The sequence below is a fragment of the Octodon degus genome, unplaced genomic scaffold (genome assembly GCF_000260255.1).
Source record: "Octodon degus isolate 3935 unplaced genomic scaffold, OctDeg1.0 scaffold00056, whole genome shotgun sequence".
Taxonomy (NCBI): domain Eukaryota; kingdom Metazoa; phylum Chordata; class Mammalia; order Rodentia; family Octodontidae; genus Octodon; species Octodon degus.
The window spans coordinates 12,540,692-12,565,578 of record NW_004524632.1 but is presented as its reverse complement, the minus strand read 5'-3'; the positions used below and the strand labels follow the sequence as shown (position 1 = coordinate 12,565,578).

The 24,887-nt window shown below is 50.7% G+C and overlaps 1 protein-coding gene across 3 annotated transcripts in view; it reads left to right on the top strand.

The window, feature by feature from the left end:
* The first annotated feature begins 269 nt into the window (after positions 1-269).
* The window catches only part of Map3k14 (mitogen-activated protein kinase kinase kinase 14), a 34,611-nt gene continuing 9,993 nt past the window's right edge, over positions 270-24,887 (top strand). Inside the window, exons 1-6 of one of the 3 annotated variants that reach the window (XM_023717948.1) lie at positions 270-452; positions 16,829-17,101; positions 17,940-18,009; positions 19,415-19,625; positions 19,694-20,308; positions 21,387-21,524. In XM_023717948.1, coding sequence (XP_023573716.1) covers positions 16,849-17,101; positions 17,940-18,009; positions 19,415-19,625; positions 19,694-20,308; positions 21,387-21,524 — 1,287 coding nt within the window. In that variant the 5' untranslated portion in view covers positions 270-452; positions 16,829-16,848. Of the gene's footprint in view, positions 453-733; positions 839-1,125; positions 1,327-16,828; positions 17,102-17,939; positions 18,010-19,414; positions 19,626-19,693; positions 20,309-21,386; positions 21,525-24,887 lie in introns of those variants that run through there. The other 2 variants (XM_023717949.1, XM_004633835.2) reach the window with 2 other exon arrangements.

Below are 24,887 nucleotides of genomic sequence, written 5' to 3'. Positions count from 1 at the left end.
GCGCGGCTGCCCCCGCCCCCGCCCACCGCGCGCGCGACACGCGGGCCTGTGGCCTCGGCTGGTGACACCGCCGCGTATTGCCTTGGTGGCCCCGGCGACTTAGGCAGCCCGAGATTCCCTCCCTGCCCAGCACCTCCATGCTGTTCTGTTACTTCAGGGAAAGCCTTTGGACAGGGGTGCAAATGTTCGCGGTCCTAAGGGTTCTGGGCTTGAGTGTGGGGAGGAAAGCGTTGACAGAAACTACAGAAGTCACTGGTGCTGATGACAGTGTTATTTTTGTTGACCTGAGATAGTGAGCATCAATCACTTGAAGGGTGCCACTGAAATGCGTGAAATGAAGTGCTTACCGTGATACTCAAGATAGCAGGCCAAAGTTTATTCGAAGGGTACTTGAAAACCTATACCTAGAAACACAGGCTTCCTGGAAGATCAGAAGGCAACAGCGTCTGCACGTGAGTGGTGTCTTAACCTGGTGTCCTCATCCCTCTGACCTGAGTGTGCACCGGCGCAGTGGGCACTGTGTGGACCAGTTCTACTCTTGGGAAGCTGGACCGGCCGGCGATGCCCTGCTAGGATGCAGGGGTTGGTGCCTGGGCCTCTAAGCAGGACCGCAGAACCTGTCATCTGGAGACAGGAGAGGGAGTGTTTGAGCCAGGAGAGCGCCTTTGAAGGTGCTGGTCTTGCTGAGGATGTTTGGATTTTTCTCTTGGTATTTTTAAGTGATGTCAGTGTTCTTTCCTTTGGAGTGAGGCCAGACTGATGAATTTTCCAAACACCTTTAAGACATCCTCAATTACAAGGAAGGGTGATGAACTTCTCAGAAGACCTCAAAAGCAGAGTGAGTGGCTTTCTGCTCAGGTACATATAGCCAGAAGTAGGTACCAGCAGGTTGTGAAATCAGACTGCCATAACTGCCAAGCTGTAGATCATCTTTTGATTGTTTTCTGATCATTAGGCGCAGTTCTGAAGGGGGATTTTGCCTCTGGTGTTGTCTGTTAGGGTTTGTGGGAGGGGCCCCCTGACAGACCCTGCCAAGGAGGCTTCATCTATTAAACAAAAATGTCTGGTCCGCTGTTTCGCTTCGACAGATGGGAGTTGGTTCCTCATTTTGGTTCTCCTAATGAACACTGGCTTCTTTGTGATCTGCTTGGAGTGTTTGTGTATCACTTAATGCTGAGCAGAGAGCTCACCCCGCCTGGGTGTGCCACCCTAGAGAGCTGCCACCAGGCCTTTGTGACAGGGCTCTGCTGGGCCAGAAGCAGCAGTGGAGAAGTAGAAGAGATGAAAGCTTTCCCAGGCTGCACGCTGCGTTGGTCCCTAAGAAAGGTGTGTGGTCCCTGGGCCAGTAAAGGCACTTTAGCTTTCTGTGTTTTTCCTGTTTCTGTGGCTAACATACGGGCTTTACTGACAAGCCATCTGCTTGTGAAGAGGACTGACCAGTCTCTTTGGTAGGTGTCTTAAAACCAAATTTAGTCCTAAGTAAAAAGCCAAAGGCAGTTTGACACACAGGCGGCATACTTCTACCAGTGGCATCTGTCCTCTCAAAGCTGCTTTTTTTTTTTTTCCTGGCAAAAGGTTAAAATGCAACTAAAATTTTGCTTTCATGATTAATAAGCCACTACCGCAGTTGTGTCTGATGCTTCCTGTTTGCCCCATTTTAGTATTTCAGTTAAACTGGAAACATCTGAACATTGTGAGCACTTTTGGTGGCACCCATGTGAAATGAATGGGAGGGGGCAGGACAGCTGGGGAGTAAATTTAGGGAGCCCTCAGGATAAATCCACCCTGCAGAGATTGAGGAAGGGAAAAGAAAGGTGGCTGAGCTAGTTCAGAGAAGGGTGAGCCTTTGAAGCTACCCCTCATGCTGTCTGGAGCAGCAGAGGGGACAGTAGGGTTGAGGGATGTGGCTCTTCGCTCTAGGCCTGTTTTTCTGCCTGAGTGGCAGAGCAAAAAATGTGTTCCTCAGTGCCTGTATATTCTGCTGCTTTGTTTTTAAAAAGTCTTTTTCCTTCCTTGCTGTTTTACATCCTTTAATCCTTTAGCTCCCTGATGTAAATCCTTTAAAACTTTGAGTTAGGAGTAATTTCTTAACACCCTTTGAATTTTCTTAGTTCTTATATAAAGAAAGACAGGGACAGAGATCAAAAAAGTGAAGCCTATGAAAGAGAAATAAAAAAGATTATTTAAGAAGTTGGTGTTGTGCCTGGAATCTAAATCTTCTTTTCTTGGCATCTGGTTTACTTCTTTTTCCACTAATGTGCTCAAGAAGGGGGGAGGGGAGGATTTAAAAAAAAAAAAAAACTTGTCAATTTTGAACTTAACCAGGGAAGTAACTTTATGGGTTAATTGTAATAATTATTAAGATTGATAATTATGAATATTGTTAATTAATAAAAGGCCAAACAGTGAGTAGCTTATCATTTGGATAGGTCTGCTTGTTTTCATTTTCCAGAAGTAGAAACTGAGGCAGGCAAGATAGTTGATCTGTCCAGAGCAAGTGCAGTGGTGCAGCTGTCATCTCAGATAGGTCTGTTGCTGCGTGCTGTCAGGCCAGCGGCTTACTTCTCGAGTGTTGTGTGTGATCCCCATCCATGAGATCAGAGTTTGTTTTTTTTGTGGAACCGGGGATTGAACTCAGGCCCTTGCGCTTGCCAGGGAAGCACCTATTCCACTGAGCCATCTCCCGGCCTGGGATCAGAAATATTTCACAGGGCAGTTTTAGGTAAAAGGAAATGAGCGGTGACAGTAAGTGTTGTGCATAGTAGCTGCTGCTGCTGCTGGTGATAGGAGTGATATCACCAGGGGTAGTTGCTGATCGCCACTTTGTGACCAGCCCTGCTTGCTGTAAGATGACATCAAGAAGAGAGGCAGTGTCTGGACAGATGTCACTCAGATTACCTCACAGGCTAGTCATTCTCAGTAGGTCCTGCAGGGGGACATTTCTCCTGTTTGGAGTTATGGCCATCAAGTTGTCCCAGCCTGCACTCATCTGCCCTCCCCACACTCCTTCTAAGCCTAAAAAAGGCCAGGCCCTGCCCAGTCAGAGTTGGCACCCATGAACACTGGCCACCTTCCAGACTCTCTGGGACTCCATGGTGTCCCACAGGTGATATACCAACCCAGCGTGGACTTTGGAGGTGAGAAAAAGGACAGTGCTGTGTAAACACAAAGCAGCAGGACTCGTATTCTGTCTGGGAGACCAGACAAAAGTGTTGATGCTGTGGGGAGGGTCCTGCCGCCACCTGGGACCTCAAGCTCAACTGGCTTCTTCTCATAACCAGGTCTTGTCACCTTAACTCTCCTCTCAGTTCTGGGGGCCCTGGGTTTACAGTGAGGTTTAGCTGATTCCCTTTAAATCTAACAAACAAACAAAGACCTTTTTATTCTTTTTTCTCCCTTAATACAAAGCAAATATAAGCCCCTACCTACTGGCATTCCCTTTAAATAACATTTTGTTTTCTCTTGGAGAAACTGTCTTGAGGGCTAGAGTCATTTCTAAAGTGAATCTAGTTTTTAGAAAAAAATAGATCACCGCAAGTCAAGCCTCCTGTGGAGCTTGCTTCAGAGGAAAAGGAAAGTGGCAGCCGGCTCTTGCCTTGAGACTGAAGGGAGAGGCAGTGTCTGGGGGCCATGTAGGCCCCAGCCAGCCTCACAGCCTGTGCTTGATAGGTGCCTTAGTCATTTTCCAAGCAACTTTGCTTAGGTGAGCAGAGCACTTTCTCTGGAAGGTGAGTCACCCTTGCAAGGTGTAGGTTTCAGGCAGTTTGTCGCCCGCATGTTGCAGAGGAAGTTCGCAGCAGACTTCATTGAGGAGCCCTCTGCCAACATCATCCTCACTGCAGCCCACAGCCCAAAGGACAAAGCAGGAAGCAACTGGAGGCTCCTTTGGTGGCTCACTGCCAGATGACTGCCCATGGTGCCATGTGGGCAGGGCACAGAGCCTGGGTCAGCTGTGTTACTGCACTCCTGGGCCACCACCTTGAGGGTGGAAAATGGCCCTTTTCCAGGGATAGTCAGCACAGCAGCAGGAGCTGGGAAATCCCTTGGCAGAGAGCAGAGAGAGGCAAACTGTACTTTGCTGTGGAAGACCTTTTGGGGAGCCCTGTCCCATGCCTTCTTCCTTGCCACTTGACCAAGAGGCTTGTGAGAGCACCAGTGATTGGAGCAGCTAGTTTGTGCTCTGGATTTTTGGAAGCTTTTAGAATTCTGAGCCTGCTGCCACCTCTGCTGTCTCACTTCCTGGGCCAGTGTTAGGCTCAGAAAGCAGCAGCAGGGTGAGCACCTGATTCTCTCCCCAAGCCCCGCACTGCAGCTTCTGCCGCCCCTTTTCCACAGAAGCCACATTCTGGTGTCCAGCAGGGCAAAGATTTGTTCCCTTATGGGTTTGGTTTTGTTTTGTTTGAGACAGGGTTTTGCTATGTAGTGCAGGCTAGCCTCAAACTCTTGGTTACCCTCCTACCTCAGCTTCCCAAGTGCCATGTGCCACCATGCACTGTCTGATAGAAAACTGTGTGTCCTTGACTAGTAGTCGGGGTGATGTTCTACTGCTAGTGGCCAGAGACATCTAGGAGCAGATCTAGGCTCACCCATAAGTGAGCTGGACTTCATGGAGCTGCAGCAAAAGGCCGATTATTCCCTTCAAGTTATCTGCTTTCTTGTGTCAGTCACAGACTCCTGCCCAGTCCCAGGACTCACATCCCAGCAGTCGCTTTGGGTTAGCAAGGCTGCGTAACCTCAAACCTTCACTGCTTTGTCAAGTTCTATTCAAAGTGCAGGCTAGAAGTGGCCCTTAGTGTTTATATCCTCCTATTTGCAGAAGGCAAAATAGTGGCCCGAGAGAGCCACCTGAGTTGCCAAAGCTGCCAGTTCAATAATGGCAGAGCCTGAACCAAAGCCTAGGCTGTATACTCTGTGTGCTGCTGCCCCTGGACACTCGTGGAGTGGGAATTTTGCCAGCCAGTGTCTCTGTTCCCCACGCCAAGCCTAAGGCTCCCATCCTTCCTGCAGGCTCTACCACACCTGAGAAGGGTGGAGCCCAAGCAGTGGCTGCCTAGGTCTAAGGAAAAGTAAACAGTAGCCTCTTTGCCACTCTCAAACCAGGCAGTTCATGTAATCAAAACAACACAAAGGTGATTTAAAAAACGAGATTCTGGGCAGCATTACCTGGAAGTTCCAAAGGTCACCTGCACCTTCAGGATACTTCCTGAACCCTTGTCTGTCTTGCCAAGCAGTCTTCCCCAGGGAGGGCATGTGGTGACTGTTGATGACTGATCGCAGAGTCCAAGCCCAGTGGACGCCTGGACACTGCTCTCTGCAGCACTGAGCATTGTGGCTGTGCCATGGTTTTCTTCTTTCACCAGAGAATCAGCCTGAGATAATTACCCATAATATCCATGTCCTCAGCTCTTTGCCCCTTGCCCAAGAGAGCAAGGATATAATCCTATTGGAAAGCAATGCACCACTGTGTCCTCGAGCTGGTCGCTCAGGCCTGTGCCCAAGCACATGGAGGGCATCTGAAACAGGTCCTGCCAAGGTTCTTCTGGCACGGGCCGAGGGCACCATGTGCTTCCTCCCTCCTGTGCCCATGTAGCAGAGCCTTCTTTGAACAGCAACATTGTTGGGGTTTCTTGTTTATTCTGCACTTCTGCAAACTAGTTCCTCAGTTTTGGAGCCGGCCAGGGTGATGCGCCTCCCTCCAGGGACCTGCCTGTCTTCCTTCATGGCCCTTGGCTTAGGTAAGCCGTGCCTGAAGCCAGTCCCCTTTGGAAAACTTGACTCCCAGACCCAGAAAGGAGAGTGTGGTTGTGCTGTGGAGTGGGGCTGATCACAGCCTAGGACCACTGCTGGTTGTGAGTCCAAGCCGAGAGGTAAAGCAGGATTGCTGGTGATGGCGACCTCCAAGTGTGGCAGGGCCACAAAATGCACTCTGACCTGTGAGAGAGCACATGGCTCTGGAAGCTTTGGAAATGTGTCGAATATTTAGTGACACCAAATAGCAACTTGCAGATTTCAGTGGCACTTAAATGTTGGATATGGCGTACATAAAAAAATCCTTGCTGCTTATTACAAAGTACACTTATGCTTGTTTGGGTTTTTTTCCCCCCCTTGGTACTGCTTTTCTCTCCATATTCTTCATTACAGTTTCACCTGGTCTCTGGCTTGGTGGTACACTCAATTTTTTTTTTTTTTTTTGTATTTTAGGGAAGGGTCTACATGGTGTTCAGGGTCTCACTACTAAATCAGACTAGTAGTGATCTGCCTCTTTACAGCCTCCCAAGAGCTGGAATTATAGGCACATGCCACCATGCACAGTCTCAATTGCCTTCTCAGCGTGCCCTGGGGGCGGGGCTGGTACAGGCAGGTCCAAGGATCTAACCCCTGGTCTCTGCGCCTGCTTGCAGGAGCTTTAATCTGCTGAGCTATTTGGCCAGCTCGGTACTCTATAGCCTCCTTTTTATTTACTTTTGGAATGAGATTTGAGAGTTGAATTGAAAATGCCATTGTGACACTGTTCTTTCAAAGCTTATCCAATGCCTTGTGTTAGGGTCCTAGAGACAAAGTAGTAATCATATTGAAGACGATAGCAGCTGATGCTCAAGGCCTTGCTATAAAAGAACACTTACCTAGACTCAAGAAGTCTGGAGCCTGACTTTATAATATGGAGAGAAGATTTGAATGGGATCCTAGAATCTGTCCTTGTTGTGGGCTCAGCTAAGCCTAGCCCTAGCCCTCACTCCAGCTTAGAGCCTTGGCCTCTACTTTTTCCAGGACATAGGCAGCTGTGTTCCTGTTTTCTAATTAAGATGTTTCCTCCTGGGTCAGTCCCTGCGTTTCTTATTAACAAATCTTTGGTTTGCAACAGTATCTGCATTTGGGTACCAATTTTAAACCTTAGATCACTTGAAAAGGGATTCAGTGTTAGGGCTGAGAGTATGAACCTTAATGTAAAAGCCCCTGTGCCTGTGTTGCCACTGGCACTTCCTGCAGTGTGGTCTTGAGCACATTACTTGGCCCATGCGCCTCAGCTCTCCCTCCATACATGAGCCCTGATGCTGTAGTGCCTTGCTTAGTACTGTGAGGACTGAAGAATAATACATGGATTACCTAATAAGCAACAAGCATAGTGCTGCAATCGTGGAGTGCTATGATTGACAGCCACATCAGCTGTGTGTGTATGAGCTGCACAGGTGTTGAAAACACCCAGACATGACCACTGAGCAACTGAGCTCAGCACTGTGGCCAAGGAGCTGTGGACCTGAGCCCAGTGCACGCCACTGGGTCTCCCAGCCCATCCATCGCCGAGCTGCCGCAGGAGACTGAAGTCAGATGGGACGTGTTTCAGAGACACCCTGTGGGGTTGTCCTCATTTTCTGTCATGCACGCATGTGTGTGTCAGCTACTAGGGACTGATCTCAAGGTACACTAGGCAAGCACTGTTCTGCTGAACTATACCTGCAGCCTTTTTTAAATTTTATTTTGAAAAAAGAAAAAAAGGTGCCCCAGAAATTCCATTCCAAGCAAGTGGTCACTCAGAATTATTTGTGTGAGTATATAAAAATGCAAATAAGGGTGAACTTTTCTTAACATTACTTACAAGGAAAAATCGAGGGGCTGGGCTGCAGCTCAATGTAGAATACTTGCCTGAATGTGCAGCGCCCTGGGTTGAATTTCTAGCACCACAAAAAAAGAAAATTTGGAAACACAGTCCATCCATAGAGGAATGTCAGAACATCTGTACAAGGAATTTTCTGAAGTTATTAGAAAGTGTGAAGTTGAACTGGGGAGATAGCTCAGCGGAATAAGTGCCTGCCTAACAAGCTCAAGGTTCTCAGTTCAGTCCTCAGTACCTCAAAAAAGTAAAAGCATAAAGTAGATCTTTTATGCTGAAAGTAAAAGTTTCTGTAATCCGTTAAGTGAAAGGCAATGTAACATATGTGCATAAGCCCTGTTTTATCTAAACGCTACTCCTAAGTATATTTGTATGGACTGCTAATAGGGCTGAAGGGATTTATACCATGAGCAAATGTTTCTTATATGGGAGGAAGAAGAAATGCTGCAAGGATTGTTTTTGGTTTGTGACACTTATGTTGCATTTGAAAAACAAATGAGGGATTTTTATTTTTAAAGAAGGGGTCAGATTATGTATAAAGGAGGCAGGAGAAGCCAGCCAGAAAAACTTCTCCTGTGGGTGTGCTGACCTGGGGTCTGCATTCCAGCCCTGCCTTTCACTCAGGCACCCAGAAGGAGCCATGGTCCTCCCAGACTCTGTTCTGCCACCATGCCCACCAGTGTCCCCTGCCTCCAGGACAAACCTGGGACAACTGTAAGCTAGTACAGGGAATCTGGCCAACTGGAGCTGCAGGAGGCGGCACAATGGTCCATGCGCTGCCTGCCTTCCTGAGTCACAGCAACTACAACTGCTGTCTCCAGCCTTCTGTGTGGGGCTCAGCTGCTGGACCTCAGTGACCACCTCAGCGCTCCAGGAAGGGGGGGTGAGCAGGAAACAGCTTATCCAGAATTTGTCAGGCTCTACTCCAAAGCATGACTACAGGCTCCTGCATTCTCATCCTGTACCAAAAGGGCTTTTTTCAGTTACAGTTTTTCATTATAAGAGTATAGTGATTCCTACAGAGAAATCTATGGAGGGTCTGTGAATAGCTCGCCTGAGGCTCTCCAGAGAGAGATGCAGAAAGCATTGGAGGGACTTTGCTGCTCGTGTGTATCTTTTCTGTGCTTTTTCTTTTGTCTCTCCTGTCTCTGTCTGCCCCCCCCCCACCTTCTTTGTTTTTTTTTTTTTTTTTTTGAGACTGGCTCTCACTATGCAGTGCAGGCTGTCCTTGAACTCACTTTGTAGCCTAGGCTGGACTTGGAAGTCACAGCAGTCCTCCTGCCTCACCTTCCTGAGTCCTTTATTTTTTCCTCATCCATTTGAAAATATTGTCTATTACATGAAAACTGATGTAGCTCAGTGCAAAGACCTGTGGGTTCAATCAGCAAAACCATAAAGAAAAAAAAAAAAACCTGAGAAGATAAAACATGCTTACTGAAAAAAAAAAAAAGTATACATATACTGACATATACATAAGCCCAGGAACAAATAAGAAACATTGCTGCTTGTTGGCACTAGGTGTCTGTGGTGCTCTGCGGGGTCACCCTTCAGACACAGCTCTCGGTCCCACAGGCACATGTTCATATCGTTTATTTATAAACATTGGAGTGGGTGTGCTGTGGTTTGTTATCTTTCCCCTGTAGTTAGACATTTTCTTCCAGTTTCTTTCTGTTATAGAAGTACTCTTAACATCTTGGATTCTGTTTCATTTGCTCCATACGAGGTTGGAGTCCTGAGAACGGTGTGCACAAGTGAGTCTGTGGTCTCGAAGGACAAACTTTACTATTTCACTGATTAATGAAAGGGACTGGGGGGGCAACCAGTTAGCTCAGCAGACTAAAGTGCCTGCTCAGGGGCAGACACAGGGACCAGGGTTCGATCCCTGGTGTGCCATGCTGGCCCCACCCCTGGGACATGCTGACAGCAAATAAGACTGGGCGTGGTGGTACGTGCCTGTAATGCCAGCGCTTGGGAGGCTGAAAACAGGATCACTACAAGTCCAATTTGTGTAGGGAGACCCTGTAGATCCTGTACTAAATAGTACAAAAATTGCTTCTCAGCCTTTTGGCTAAGATCAAGTGAAAAAATACAAAAAAAAAAAAAGGGAGTGGGGATGATTAAGGGCTGCAGTGTGGGAGCAGCAAAGGGGTCTGGCACTGGGAGTGTTCAGAAAGGAGGCCAAGCTTGGCTTAAACAACAAGCTTTGCCTGCCAAGTGGAGTTGCTCAGGGTTATGAAGAAAGAATATGAAAAAAAGAAAGGAAGGAAGGAAGGAAGGAAGGAAGGAAGGAAGAAAGAAAGAAAGAAAGAAAGAAAGAAAGAAAGAAAGACAGACAGACAGATAGAGAACCTGAGCCGAATTTTGGGCTCAGCAAGCAGTGGTCAGACAGATTACAGCCCACAGACTTGGGGCCAGGCCTGTGTGGAATGTAGAGCCAGCAGATGTCTTTGCAGTCAAGGTCCTCTACAGTTAGGGTGAGCTGGACACAGGCTGGGTGGGTGGTGGGCAGGGCAGGGCTGGGAGTGGGTAAGAGCTGCACTAATAGAGCAGATGGGATGGCCTCTTAGCGATGTTACTGTCATCAGACACACAGGGAATCTTTTAAACTAATTTTTATACATGATCATTAAGTTGATGATGTTACATTAGTTCCTGTGCCTACCATTGTTTCTTTTCTTTCTTTCTTTCTTTCTTTCTTTCTTTCTTTCTTTATTTTTTTTTTTTACTTTTTGGACAGCATCTCTGTATGTAGTCCAAGTTGACCTTGCACTTACATAGATTCAAGCGCTGGGATTATAGGTGTGTGCCACCATACCTGGCCTACTGTATATGATCTCCCATTTCCTTTCCCTGATTTATCTTTCTTCTTTCCAAAGTATGTCCTTCAGTAAAGGCTTATACCATCTTCCTAGAAGTCTTTTTGTGTGTATCATTTGGTAGAGTTTTGTTTTGTTTGAAAGAAGTGAAATGATCTGTTAAAACCAGTCATGTTAAAGATGGCACCAGGGGGACGCTGCTGATATAACTCAGCCCGCTGTGTTCGAGGTGATGCAGCCCTTACTGCCAGGACCCGTCATTCTCAGTTCTTGTGCCTCCTGCTTACAAAGCTGAGAAATGACTCCCAGCAATGGATAAACAGGCCTGGGGTGTAAAGGAGGCACCGCAGTTGCCATGTGACTGGTGATGCTGCCCAGTTCTTCACAGGGACCAAAAGTATCCTGCCCAGAGCCCTAACCTGTGTTCAGTGCTCTTGTTGCATAAATCAGCCTCATTTGCTCTGGCAGGTGACTGGCCTCTGCAGCACATAGAACACCACACTTGTGGAGCTGCATCAGAGAGCCCCATTTTTGCACAGGCGCTAGTAGGTGATCTTGGTCACCATGTGCCTAGCAGACATTACTGGAGGCAGACAGCCCCTGTAAGAGAAATGGGAGATCCAGGGAGAGGCAGGAGACTTGCCTATGGTGGGCTGGAGAGGCTGGACGAAGTTCAAGGAGTGGGTAGCCAGTGCTGAGCGTTGGTGGGGCTCCTGGGCTCCTGGTCACCTGGCACATGGCTTGCTCAGCCTGGCCCTGACCCTCGGTTCCCCTTCCTGCACAGCCCATCATTTTTGATGAGCAGAAACTTGCCAGGTATGGCCTAGTGGCCAAGCAGGCCAAAGACTAAAAAGAGGAAGCACCAGGGTAACATTGGTTTATCAACCAGTATCTGAATCCAGAAGTTGAGTCGTTTGTGTCTACTGTTTATCCCCTCTGGGCATTCAGAGAAGGACTAGAGTTTTTACTTCCAGATGAAATAGTGCAGAGAGGGTTTGCTCTGGGCCCTTTTCAAGATGGCCCTGCAGAAGACAGATCTGTATGTTTCTCTGTATGGAGACCCAAGCCCCACGTGGGAACACCTTGGGTACTACAGACATCCTGATGATACCAAATGCCCAGCAGCTCAGCAGTGGCTCTCAGTCTCGGGAAGCACAAAGGAATGAATACGCATTTAGCATCCTTTGTTGGCCAAGCCACCTGACTGGCATTTCGTGTCCTGTACTTTTCTTTGCCAGCCTCGGCGCAGCTCTGGAGAAGCTGAGAGGAGCTGGTGACTGCAGACCTGTGGGCAGCAGCCAAGGCTCCCTGCCCATCGTGTCATGGAGTGGCTAGGGTGATGTTGCTGAACTCCTCCCAGCCATATGGGCCTTCACACCTGATGAGACAGTATGCCCTGACCCTTGTCATGGGGTGGAATCATGGTCCTCAGATGATCCCAACACACCAGTTACATGCCTGGCTCTATAAGGAACTGCAGATTTCTGAGTCCTCGGGTCCCGAGGAACTGCTTGGACCCTGGGGATTCTTCAGTGTCCTTGGTGAGAGGAGGGATGCTTGGCGGGTAAACGCAGGGCAGCTGTTGTCATGTGAGTTGTAACCAGTTCCTTGCCCAAGCTTTCGTATGTGGGAAGACGAGTTAGGATTTCACTTGATAAAATGGCCCTTTTGCTCCTTTTTTTTTTTTTAACGGCCAAGCTTAGAGCCCATAACTTTTGGGTCTCCATCTGGCATTTTTACTACACTGTTTTTATTAAAAGAAGAAAGTGAAATGTGCTATATTTTAGAAAGATCAGCATTTCAAGCATTAGCTTTGGGCCACGTGTGGTGCATACCTGTAATACTGCATACTCGGGAGGCTGAGGCAGGAGGATCACTGTGAGTTCAAGGCCAGCCTGAAACAGATAGCAAAACCCTGTCTCAAATAAATAAATATATACCTTCCAGTGAATGAAAAATTCACTTAGTTTTTCCTGAGAACATAAATTTCTCTATGCAAGATGTTGCTCTCATAGCCTTAGACAGCACTGTCTGATAGAGCTTTCTGCATGATGGAGATGTTTTCTATTTGCACTGTCCAATAGGGTAGCTTGTGTAATGGGAACTCATGGGGGGGTTTGTTGTTGTTTGGGTTTTTTTGCAGAACCGGGGATTGAACTCAGGCCCTTGCGCTTGCCAGGGAAGCACTTATTCCACTGAGCCATCTCCCCAGCCCCCTTAAATATTTAAATTTAATAAATATGAACCTATTCCTGGGAGCTACCATTTTGGGCAGTGAAGCCGTTTAGAATAGGGTAAGGTCTGGCTGGCAGTCCCTGGCTGCATGACATCAGACCTATCCAGAGAGCTTGCCGGTAGTAGATCTGGTCCTAGGGCGCAGGGGTGCACACCTGTACTTCTGGCATGCCCACAATCCCAGCTACTTGAGAGACTGAAGCAGGAGGGTCACAATTTAGTGAGACCCCATCTCACTAAGAAGGGCTGGGGGGGTAACCCAGGGGTAGACCCCCTTGCCTAGCATATTGAAGGCCCTGGCTTTAGTCCCTACCACCGTTAAAAAGAATAGACTCCCGGCCTAATAACACTGGCTAATTCAGCAGCTCTCAACTGAGCGCACTTTGATAACTCATGGCCATCTAACTTGCATTCTGGTTGGCAGCCATGGCATTAGAGAGCTCACACTTCCAGAGCAAGAAGGAGCTCACCTGGCACTAACCTTGCAGGGCACCAGAAGCAGCCTCCTGGACAGCAGCAGCCCCTGGAGAATCCAAGGCATGCTGTGCTCCCTTCCCTGAAGAAACAGATCGCAGGTCCTTCTGGGGTTCCAGGTCTCCCTCAAAGCCGGATGAAGAGCTCTTCTTGCACATATGGCCAGAGCTGATCTGGTGCCACCCCAGGCATCCCTGCCCCAGACTCCTGTAGGGCTCATCAAGGGATCATGGGAGATTTGGCCATAACGCACGCTGTGTAAACTCCACTGCTGTCCTTCCCTACTTTTGTGGCCCGTGATGTCACTGTTACAACCCTACACAGCCCCATCTGCAGTGTGGTACAGAGAGCAGGGGGTGAGGGCACTGGAGGCCACAGTGGGGCAGGGAGAATGTCCAGGCTGCATTGTGGGTGGAGGCCTGCTTGCCAAACGATCTCCCACATAGGCCTGCTCCTCACAGACTAGAGGAGTGCCTGGCTAGCATCCTGGGGTTAATGTGGACCACAGAGGGTAGGGAGGATGGCAGGGACCAGGTCTGTGTGTGTGCACAGATTGCTGTCACTGGGCCAGGTATCCGAGGACAGGCTCCTGAGCACGCAGCCTCTCCTGCTGTTGTACATGGCTGAGTCATGCTCACATGGCATAGGAAAGCAGCCACAGCAGCTTTGCCTCTCCCAACCAGTGAGTCGGTGCTCCGGGAGGTGAGGGCTAGCTTGTTCCCATGCCCTCACAGGTCCGGCTGGTGTCTACTAGGGCAGCTTCTCCAGAGCCTCCTGTGTCCCTGCTGTAGGCTGTGGCTAAGTCATGAAGGACAAGCATGACCTTGGCCTCAGCTCTTCCCCAGGGAAAGGGGCTGGCTGCTGCCAGCTAGCCAGCAGGACCAGAGGGCAGCTGCTGGCCTGCACAGCCAGCTGCCCTGGCAGCCTCCCCTTCCTTGCTGCCAGCTCAGTTCCCTCTTTATCCTTGATCTCTGAAGGTCATGGGAAGCACTGTTGGTCCTTTGCTTCCCTCATCCAACCCGATTGGCTGTCCTGTTTGTTGTCCTGAGGGGGCTGCTGGGACAGGGCTCCTCGGCCCTCAGGAGCCTCTGACCAGGAAGGACCATGAGCCTCCTTGGAGGCCTGGGGAAAAGGCACACAGTGTTCCAAGCCTGGCCTGCTGTGTCCTGCATGACCTTTGGAGAGTGTCTTCCAAATGACTTCCCAGCTCTTCCCGTGAAATGAGTGGATTCTGGGAGCACAGCTCTTGTGCATTTCAGCGCAAGGGCAGGTTGGTTCCTAAGACACATGGCCTCTCATAAAGCAGCTGGGAAAGGGGGATCTGCTGTCATCCTCGATGGGCTCGCTAGCTATGGAGAGGGCCAGCAGGGTGCAGGATGTGAAACAGTGATCACAAACAAGATAGCCTACCTTGCATGGTGGCGCACCCCTGTAGCGCCAGCACCCTGGAGGCTGAGGCAGGAGGATAACTACGGTTCGAGACCAGCCCGGGCTACAAAGTGAGTTCAGGGCCAACCTCCACTACATAGTACAAGCCAATTGCAAAACAACCAAGGGGGAGGGGACACCTGTCTTGGAAGTGTTCACCTGTCTTTTGGTCTGTGTCTTGTGTTCTGAATAACTACTTTGAGAATAATGGTACATAGAATAATAATTATTGTTATTCCCTTGTTTTACTATGAAACTTTAGGGTTTTTTAATTTTTAAAAAGAATGCTCCTTAGATTTGTTGAGGTGACCAAGTAACATGAGGGTGCTGTTCAGCTGCTTGATGTCTGCCCTACTGGAAGCCAGGCCACTGTGGGCAGAGCTGAGCGCCCTTGAAAGCAGAGCGCAGACCAGCCAGCAGAGCTGAGCAGACCCCACCTCCGCCAGGCCGGCTGGTGGTTGTGCAGAGCCAGCATGGTGGGACATCTGAGTGAAGCAGACGGCATGGACCTAATATTCCTTAACTTCCCAGTCTCACTTAGTCTGCAGGCCTACGGGGGTAAAAGGCTGGTGGCACTGGAGGCCTAGCTTGCTGTGACTTGCTCTTCTCCCCTGAGGGTGGGCCTGATCCAGGGTTCATGGAGTTGCATCGGGAAGATAGCATGTGTTAGTAATGCCTTGAAGAACAACCTGCTGTCAGAAGCAGTTGTTAGAAACTTGCCTGTGTTTGGTGCCACCTAAAAGTTGGCTTTTGGTTGGTTGGTTGGGGGTTTGGGGGGGTTTGTTTGTTTGGTTTGTTTTTGTCTTTTTGAGACAGGGTCTCACTATGCAGTTCAGACTGGCCTTGAGCTCACTTTGTAGCCCAGGCTGGTCTTGAACTTGCAATAATCCTCCTTCCTCAGCCTCCTGAGAGCTGGAATTATTGGCGTGCACCACCATGCCCAGCTCCACCCGAAAGTTTTACACCCCAGAGGGACTGCCCTCTAGAAAGGCCTCCATGTGCTGACACATGCAGGTTGCTGCTATGCTGCTGCTGTTTCTCATGACGGTTCCTGTCCACGTGGCATGGAGACAGATTGTTGGCCATGTGGGGTTGCTGTCCAGCAGCTTGTAGAGAAGGCCCAGGGCTGGCGTACAGACAGCCCGAGTAGGGGAGCCCTGTCTTTTGTCCTCAGGTGTCTACGGTACAGGTTGGTGTAAGGCTTCCAGTGTAGATGCAACTACTAACACTGAAAGAAAATTCATTACCACCTGGGCATGGTGGCACACCATGTAAGCTAAGGCTGGAGAATCAAGAGTTGGAGGCCAGCCTGGGCAGTTCTGTGGCCTAGTGAGACCCTGCTTCAAAAATACTTTCTAAAGGGTAAAAATGAAAGGATGGTGGGGACTGGGGAGATGGCTCAGTAGAATAAGCACTTCCCTGGCAAGCGCAAGGGTCTGAGTTCAATCCCTGGTTCCTGAAAAAAAATAAATAAATAAAAATAAAAATAAAAGAAGGATGGAAAGGAAAAAGAAAATAGAGAAAAATATTAACCTGGAAGTTTTCATGAAATGAGTTTAAATATTAAGGAGAAAACTTTATCAGTTATTTCTGGAGAGCTACAAGCAGAGACCATCTGAGACTGCTCTAGACACATGCGTGCAGTTACATAGTGCGCAGTGGTGGCTCATCAGTGATGGGCCCAATGTATTTGTATGACAGTGACCCTGTGAGGTTGTGTTGCGCATGTCCTTGGCATCTTAACTTGTGTAAGCATGCTCTGTGGTAGTCACATAATTGTGAAATTGCCTGATAATGCTTTTCTTGTGAAGGGATGTATGATGGTATGCATGGGGAGGGGGTCCTCCTGCTAGGGGACAGACCAAACCTGAGCCTCTCCTCTGGGACAAAGGCCCCTGTGGGCAGCATAGACCTGTCCCCTGTGATGACAGAGCTCGTGTGGTTGATGAGGTGTTTTGGAAGATGGGGTTTGCCACCTGTCCTGGTCTCAAGAAATAACAAAAGCTTCAGTCACTGTCAGAGCCCAAAACAAGCAGTCCGAGGTTTGCATCTCCATTTGGCCCCATGCTGGGTGGTTCTGGGCATGCAGGTACAGTTGGCAGCAGGGTTCTGCCCAGGCATGCCTGGTCTGGTGAGAGCTGCTCCTGCGCGCTTGGAGGTAGAGTATGCATGGCAGAGAGGCCAACACCCTCGGCCCACATCCCCAAGCCTTGCCTGGCCTTGTGTTGCTGGGCTTAGAAGTAACCTGCTCTGTGTCTGTCCCCAGGTTCAGCGTGAGCCTGGGAGATGGCAGTGATGGAAGTGGCCTGCCCAGGCAGCCCTGCCTCCACGGTTGAGCAGCAGAAAGAGCTCACCAAAGCCAAGGAGAAGCCCCAGGTGCTGGCGAAGAAGCAGAGCTGCGTGCAGCTGGAGGCCATGGGCAAGAGCCCTGTATTCTGTGGGAAGTGGGGCCTCCTGAACGATGTGATCACCAAAGGCACAGCCAAGGAAGGCTCCGGCGGTGGACCATCCGCCATTTCCATTATCGCCCAAGCAGAGTGTAAGCAACGCGGTGCTGTGGGCCAGCCCTCAGTGTCCTAGGACAGAGATCAGGATGACCACTCTGAGAGTCCCATACGACACAAAAAGCTGAAGCAGGACGATCATAATTTTGAGCACAGCCTGGGCAACGTAGCACCTAGCAAGATCTTGTTTCAGAGTACAAAAATTAAAGGGCTGGGGGTGTAGCACAGTGGTAGAGAGCCCCCAGGTTCCATCCCCAGAGCCACCAAACAAGAAGAGAGAATTGGGACTCTACACCCATTACCAGTGTACAGTGGGCACTGTGAAAGTGCCAGGACAGGCCCCAGAGGTGTGGCAGACACTCCATGCCATGGTGACCTGAGCAGGGGAGACACTGCAAGCCAGCAGTCAGGGCTCCAAGTGTCACCAACCAGCCAGCCAGGGAGCCACCCCAGAGAAGGAGCACCCTGCACTCAGGCCTGCAGGGCTATATGGGTGAGAGCTCCCGGGAAGACCGAGAGGGCTGGGCCCTCTCCTTTCCTCATCCATGACCAGTGGAAATGTACCCCAAATATCCACACTGCCTCTGGAGGCTCCTTTGGAGAGCTGGGGGTTGGACAGTGAGGCAACAGATGCCCTGGTTTGCACATGACTGTGAGCACCATACACGGGATGCTGTCTCTCAAGCAGACAGAGAAAGAGTCCACATCTGGGCAGCCTGTCCCAAGTGTCCCAGGATGTGAAGGGGCACCCTGAAGCCCTACTTGTGGATGTCCATTCTGCACACATTAAGCTAGAAGAGGAGAGCTCCCTTGGGGTGCTAAGACTTCTACACCTGTGCATCTTTCTGCTAATCCAACTCCTTTGCCTTTAAGGTGAGAACAGCCAGGAGTTCAGCCCTACCTTTTCAGGACGAATCTTCATCGCGGGTTCAAAGCAATACAAGTAAGCACATCAGGGTGGGAGGAAGCTTTCACTCCTGGCACCTGCCAGCTTTTCTGGCCAGGGAAACCTTTTAGAAGGTCTTGCACATGGAGCTGCGTGACAAGTTGTCATTCTCTGTAAGTTCTTGATGCAGCCCAGTTTCCATCTGCAGGGGGCGCTCCAGGAGGGGCGGTGCCTCTGGTGTGCGGCCCTCACTGCAAGAGGCATGCAAGTGGGCAGTGGGGCCGGCCCAGCCTGTGTGTCTCACCCCAAGATGAGACAACCAAGAACTCAAGCCAGAAAACAATCTCCCCTCTAATACCAGGCAGAGTCTTACAGCTGGGAGCTGGACATAGTGACTCAAACCTGTGATCCCTGCACTCTGGGAGACTGAGGCAGGAGGGCCAAAAGTTTGGATCCAGTCTGCACAACTTAGTAATTTAGTAAGAACTTGTCTCAAAATAAAAATAGAAAAGGTTAGCAGTGTAGCTCAGTGCAAAGACCCTGGTTCAATTCCTGGTACCACAAAAAAAAGGCAGGGGGGATCTGGGGCAGCTTTGCCATGGCAACAGGAAAGGTGCAGTACTTGGTCAGATTCCTCGTATGGCCTCTGCTGCCGCCTGAAGAAGATGCTTCTGATGAGCCCACTCCTCTAGGCTGAGCCGCTGAGAAGGCTACAGGCCTTAGGGGTGAGGGTGCTCCTTGTGGGACAGAAGATGAGGCTGGGCACTGAGGCATGGTCTCCACAGCTGCTTTGCAGCAATCCTTCCAGGGCTCTCCTGTGGCCAGCTCCCTCAGTCCCTGGCAGGTTGCAGCCTCTAGGTCAGCAGAAGGAGGCAGGTACCCTGACACAGGCAGGTTGTCCATGCTGGCAGTTCCTCACATTCCTGCAGCAGCTGGGAGCTGCAGGACCCCTTGGGGCAGAGGACACAGAAACAGACTCACTCCAGGCCGCAAGAGCTAAAGACAGCCATTCAGGGCAGCGCCCAGGGAACCGCTGCCCCAGAAACACTCAGTGCCAGCCCCTGCCCGAGGAACTCCACCCTGCCTGGCAGAAAAACCTCACTCATTTCATAAATGAGAAAATGTGTCCTTGGGATGTGGGAGCCTTGCAGGACTGCACTAGTACAGTTGTGTGCTGCATAGTGATGGGCGTGGTGAGCAGTACACCATGTGTCCAACAGTGGCCCCATGGGACAGTGTTCGCTAGTGATACTACACTGTCCCTGCCCAGGTAGAGTGTTCTGTGACAGTTGCACAACAGGACGAGCTAGCACTGCCTCTCTCAGGATGAACCTGTGTCCAACAATGCATAACCAGCTGTAACAAAGTGGGGCTGATGCTCGAGGCTGCCTCCCCTCAGACGCCTCCCCATCTCCTTGCGTCCTGGGCTCACAAGGTGGACCACCTGTCCCTCTTTTGACAGCCAGTCAGAGAGTCTTGATCAGATCCCCAACAATGTGGCCCACGCAACCGAGGGCAAAATGGCCCCTGTGTGTTGGAAGGGAAAGCGTCGCAGCAAAGCCCGGAAGAAACGGAAGAAGAAGAGCACAAAGTCCTTGGTGCAGGCTGGAGTGGCCTTGGCCAAGCCCCTGCCCAGGACCCCTGAGCAGGAGAGCTGCACAGTCCCAGTGCAGGTGAGGCCCACTGCCCTGACCAGGCTGCTGCTCACAGACTTGGGCCCTAACACCATGTTTCCCCACAGGAGGACGAGCCCCCACTAGGCACCCTGTATAGCAGAAACGTCCCCCAGCTCCCCAAGCCTCTGAAGGAACCAGGCCCCAACCACCTCTGCTTTAAGAAACTCAGTGAGGGCCTTCAGCCGGTGCTGCCACGACCAGAACTCCACAAGCTGATCAGTCCCTTACAATGTCTAAACCACGTGTGGAAACTGCATCATCCTGGGGACATGAGCCCCCTACCTCGGTCTGCCCGCCCCTTCCCCTACAGCAGACTGCCCCATCCCTTCCCCTTCCACCCACTCCTGCCCTGGAAGCCACACCCTCTGGACTCGTTTGTCCTGAGCAAGTTGGCTTGTACAGATGGCCAGCAGCCCCTGCCCTACCCAGCCCTTGGCAAACCAGCCTATGTGGACAGTCAGAAGCTGCTGCCAAACCCACCCCACAAGCCCAACTGCCCAGCTCCTGCCCAAGAGAAGGGTTCTGTGGAAGAGTACCTGGTGCATGCCCTGCGTGGCAGTGTGAGCTCCGGCCAGGCGCACAGCCTGGCCACCCTAGCCAAGACCTGGTCAGCAGGAGGCTTCAGGCTCCAGAGGCCCAGCCCTGAAACTGAGGACAATGAGGGGGTGCTGCTTACTGAGGTAAGTAATCTAGACTCCTGCCCTTATACATACACTGCTAGTACCTAGGCCCGAGCCAAGGGGTAGATAACATCCCTCCAAGCCAGCAGGCCTTGGGGTGGCTCAGTCCATCAGCCATGTCTGTGGACTGTCAGCTTGCATTACCGTGGAAGATACCTGAACATGCAAGGAAGTAAAGAATTCTATGGCTCACAGACAACAGCCCCTTGGCCCTTTCACCCTGGGCCTGTGATGGCACTGTACATCATGGTGGCAGTGCCTGGTGAAGGAGGCTGCCTACAGCACAGTGAGACAGAAACAAGAAAGGGCCTCGTGGACCCAGCTTCCTCTCCCACAGCAGCCTCGGAAGGGCCCACAGGCCCCGGGAACACCCAAGACCTCCCGCAGCAGTGTGGCACCCCCTTCCTAGCTGCTCCCACATTCAGTCTTCCTGTCAGTCACCTCATTGCAGCTGAGTTGTGTATGTTGTGGGAGTGACATCCATTTGGGGAAACTGAGGAAGCTTCTTGGGCTGAGAGAACATAGGGTTTTGCCATCTTGCTACCTCCTTCCTTCCCTTTTCCTCTAGCTCTTGTCCTGGATAATATTGGAACGTGAAGCAGTTTACTCAGTGTTACTTTCTCTGTTTTTTTTATTTTTGGTTTGCTTTTTAGTTTTTTGAGACAGAGTCTCACTGTGGAGTTCAGACTGGCCTTAAACTCACTATATTTCCCAGGCTGGCTTCAAACTGTGATCTTCCTACGTCAGCCTCCTGAGTGCTGGGATTACAGGCATGAGACCCACACTGGGGTCCATTCCTTCTAATTGCTCTCCTGTGACTCTATCCTTTGTCGTTCCTGACTTCTGGTAGCTCCCAAGGCCTTTATCCAGCATCAAGGTTATCAGCAATTCCATTTCCATCCCATTTACAAACCCAAGGGGCTTGTCACCAGGAACAGCCAGCAGACCCTGCACACCCTCCCCTCCTTCCTGCCCCTCTCTAGGCTACGCTGAGGAGCCGTGCCTCAGCCCAGCAGTCCTGACAGGGCCACCAGCTTCACTGGCCTGGCCACTGACGCTGCCTCTCTCTGCCACCTAGAAACTAAAGCCAGTGGATTATGAGTATCTCGAAGAGGTGCACTGGGCCACGCACCAGCCCCGCCTGGGCAGAGGTTCCTTCGGAGAGGTCCACAGGATGCAGGACAAGCAGACAGGTTTCCAGTGTGCTGTCAAAAAGGTGGGCCTGGAGGCACTAGGGGAGCCACTGTATTCTCTGCTTTCTTTCAAGAACAGTCCTGAGGTGGATGGAGTACAAGGGAGCCTGTCGTCATGTGCCAATGCCCCCCTCTGTGTGTGAATACACCCAGCTTCAGGATCTGGCCTGTCCAGGCCATTTGTGCCCCCAAGGGCTCTGGCCAGGTCCCAAAGACAAGGCCCGGCTCTGGTCTGCCCTTCAAAGCCCACTTGCACCATGAGCCTCGGGCCACCTAGTGGGCACCCTGCACCTAGCCTACAGTGGTTAGAGGGCAGACTCGGGAGCTGGGAGGTGCTGAGGTCAAGCTCTGCCTCCAGCTGGTACAAGGGAAGGTAGCTCAGGTTCAGATCCAGGCTCATCTGTCTGACCTAGCATGTGGCCTTGAACCACATCACAAAGCAGGAGGATAGGACTCGGGGTCCAGGGCTATGGCTATGGCAGAGCCTCCCCCAGAAACATTTCATGCATGATTTTCTTGGCCACAGACAGTGTAAATAAGCTCAGAGCATTGTTTCAGGTGCCTTATGTCAGAGACACTGATCCCTGAAAGGAATCAAAGACTTAAGTCTCCAGTCCAGACAAGCCCAGCATGCTGGCCCACGCAGAGCAGGTGCCACCAGCCCCATTGTGTGGACCGTGGCTTTGTGTGAATCAACCTTTCCTGCTCTGTGTGTGACCTGCTCTTGGGCTTCTCAGAGGTGAAGCTCAGAGTGGTAGGATGACAGTGGCCTGTGTGTTATCAGCCTCCTCACAGACTGTGTCAGATGAAAGCAGCCCCTCCCATCCCCACTGGCAAGGACCTGCCACATCCTTGCCAGTGTGGATCATCCTCTTCCATGTGCCTAATCCATCAGCTGCAGTTCCCCTCCCTGGTCACAAGAGAAGGCCATCTGTCCCTCCTGGGAGGGGTGAGAGAGTGAAGTGTCCTGGAGTTGGGTGCCCAGAGCTTAGTCACTGGCCCTCAGCTATCCCTCTGCTGAGGCCCTCAGAGTCTCAGGCAGCAAGGTGAACAGCCCTGATGCAGTGGGCAAGGACACACTCGGTCCCCATCCCGGCGCCCAGTAGAAAGGTCCACGCACAGGGATGGACTTCCAGCACCAGGCTGGCTGCACGCACAGCTCACCACACTCCTGCAGGAACCAGGTGGAACAGTTCAGCGGCGGGGCACAGCCCTTCTTACAGGGCAGAAATTGGGGCAGGCAGGGTACCCTGTCAGCTTTTCACCTAGAAGACCCCAAGAGAAAGACTTAGCATGCTAGAGCGCTTGCCAAGTACACATGAGGTCCTGGGACCAGTGGCCGTGCTGCCCTGGGGCTAGAGCAGGCCTGAGGCTTCAGATTAGGTGCCATGGGAGGATATGTGACACCAGTGCTGATGTCCATGCGCCCAGTCTTCGTTCCATGCCACACTTGCCCTGGATCACCTATTGAAGGCAGATGGGTTTTGTTATTATTTTTTGTTTTAAGGCTTTCTTTGATTGTAACTCATAATTGCAAACAAATACAAGTGCAAGTTAAATAATACTGAAGAAAAGCAAGTCTCTGTACTCCAATCCCGTGCTGAAAGGTAAATGGCGTTTGACTTAAATCTTTTTAGACTTTTTAAACATATGTAAATGTGGTTCTTACAAAAAGCAAGACTCTAGAGATTATTGTGTACTATGACTTTTTTTTTTTACTATTTGTGTGTGTGTGTGTGTGTGTGTGTGTGTGTGTGTGGCTAGCTCAGCCCACCAGGGGGCGGGGCTGGCTGGCATGTGGTGCTGGGGGATTGAACCATGGTCCCTGTGCTTTGCTTAGCTTAGCTTGTTCTAAGTAGGTGCTTTAGACCACTGAGCCATCTCAGCAGCCCCCACTATGACTTTTTGTATGATGTGTCATGGATGGAGTTTCTTACCAGTATCTATGGAACCCTTGGTCTAGCAGCCAGCATGGAAGCCCCCATCCCTGTCCTTGGAGATCCACTGGACCCCTGCATTCTGGCCCCGATCATGTGCATGATATGTAGGTGTGCAGACTTCTGATGGGGAAGGTCCACATAACTCATCAGGTTCCCAGAGGGACCTGTGGCTGGAAGAGGGCTCAGGACTGCTTGTTCTAGGGTGTCTGGCCCAAGAATGGGGTCCTTAGATCCAAGCTAGTGTGGCCTTGCCCGCATGAAGCCGGCACGTCACCAGCAGCTGCTGCGTGCCAGCTGCTGCGCAAGCCTGGGGATGTGGACCCTGAGCTAAAGAGACTGCAGTGTAGTGGAGGGTAGACTTACCTGGCTCGAAGGTGGAGCGGTTGTCAGCCCTGCACTTGTTAGGATGAAAACAAGGGAGGCCAAGGACCACCAACAATGGATTAAGGGGCTGTCTAGGTCTGTGACAGTTACTTGCCCATAATTTATGTTCCTGGAGACTTCACCTGGTAGAATTAGGGCCGGCCAAATAGCTCAGCAGGGGTGTGGTGGCGCACACCTGTAATCCCAGCTCTTGGGAGGCTGTAAAACAGGCAGATCACTACACGTCCTATCTAGTAGAGACCCTGAACACCCTGTAGACCCTTCCCTAAGGATATAAAATTTTTAAAAAATAAACCAAATATCTCAGCAGATTAAAGCAGCTGCTTAGGCAGATGCTGGGGCCGGGAGTTTGATCCCCAGGCCTGCCGAGCTGGCCCCACCCCTGGGGCACACACTGAGACGGCAATTGGATTTTTTTTTTTCTGTCTCAAGATGTCTTTTTTTTTTTTTTAATTTTATTTATTTGTGTGTGTGTGTGTGTGTGTGTGTGGCCAGCTCAGCCCACCAGGGGGCGGGGCCGGCTGGCATGTGGTGCTGGGGATTGAACCTCAGTCCCTGTGCTTTGCTAAGCTTGTTCTAAGTAGGTGCTTTAGACCACTGAGCCATCTCACCAGCCCTGTCTCAAGATGTCTTAAGGGCAGGTCTGGAAAGGCATGAGGATCTGGGGATTGAACCACAATATCCTGAGCCTGTCTGCCTTTGCTTAATCAGGCACTTAAAACAACTGAGCTAATGGGCAGGCCCCCGGGAGGCTGTAAACAGGAGGATTGCTAGGAGTCTGATCCATGTAGTGAGACCCTGTAGACCCTGTACAGGTGCACCACCGCCACGCCGAGTCTCAGTTGCCGGCTCAGTGTGCGCCTCAGGGGCAGGGCCAGCTTGGCAGGCAGGCCTGGGGATACAACTGCCAGCCCGACCCAGCGTCTGCCTAAGCAGGTGCTTTAACCTACTGAGCTATTTTGTTTTTTTTTGTTTTGTTTTTAAATTTTTTTATTTTTTTTTTTTATTTTTCAACAAATAATACACTGCATATATTCTTCTTAGTGGTTAATTGCTGTACAA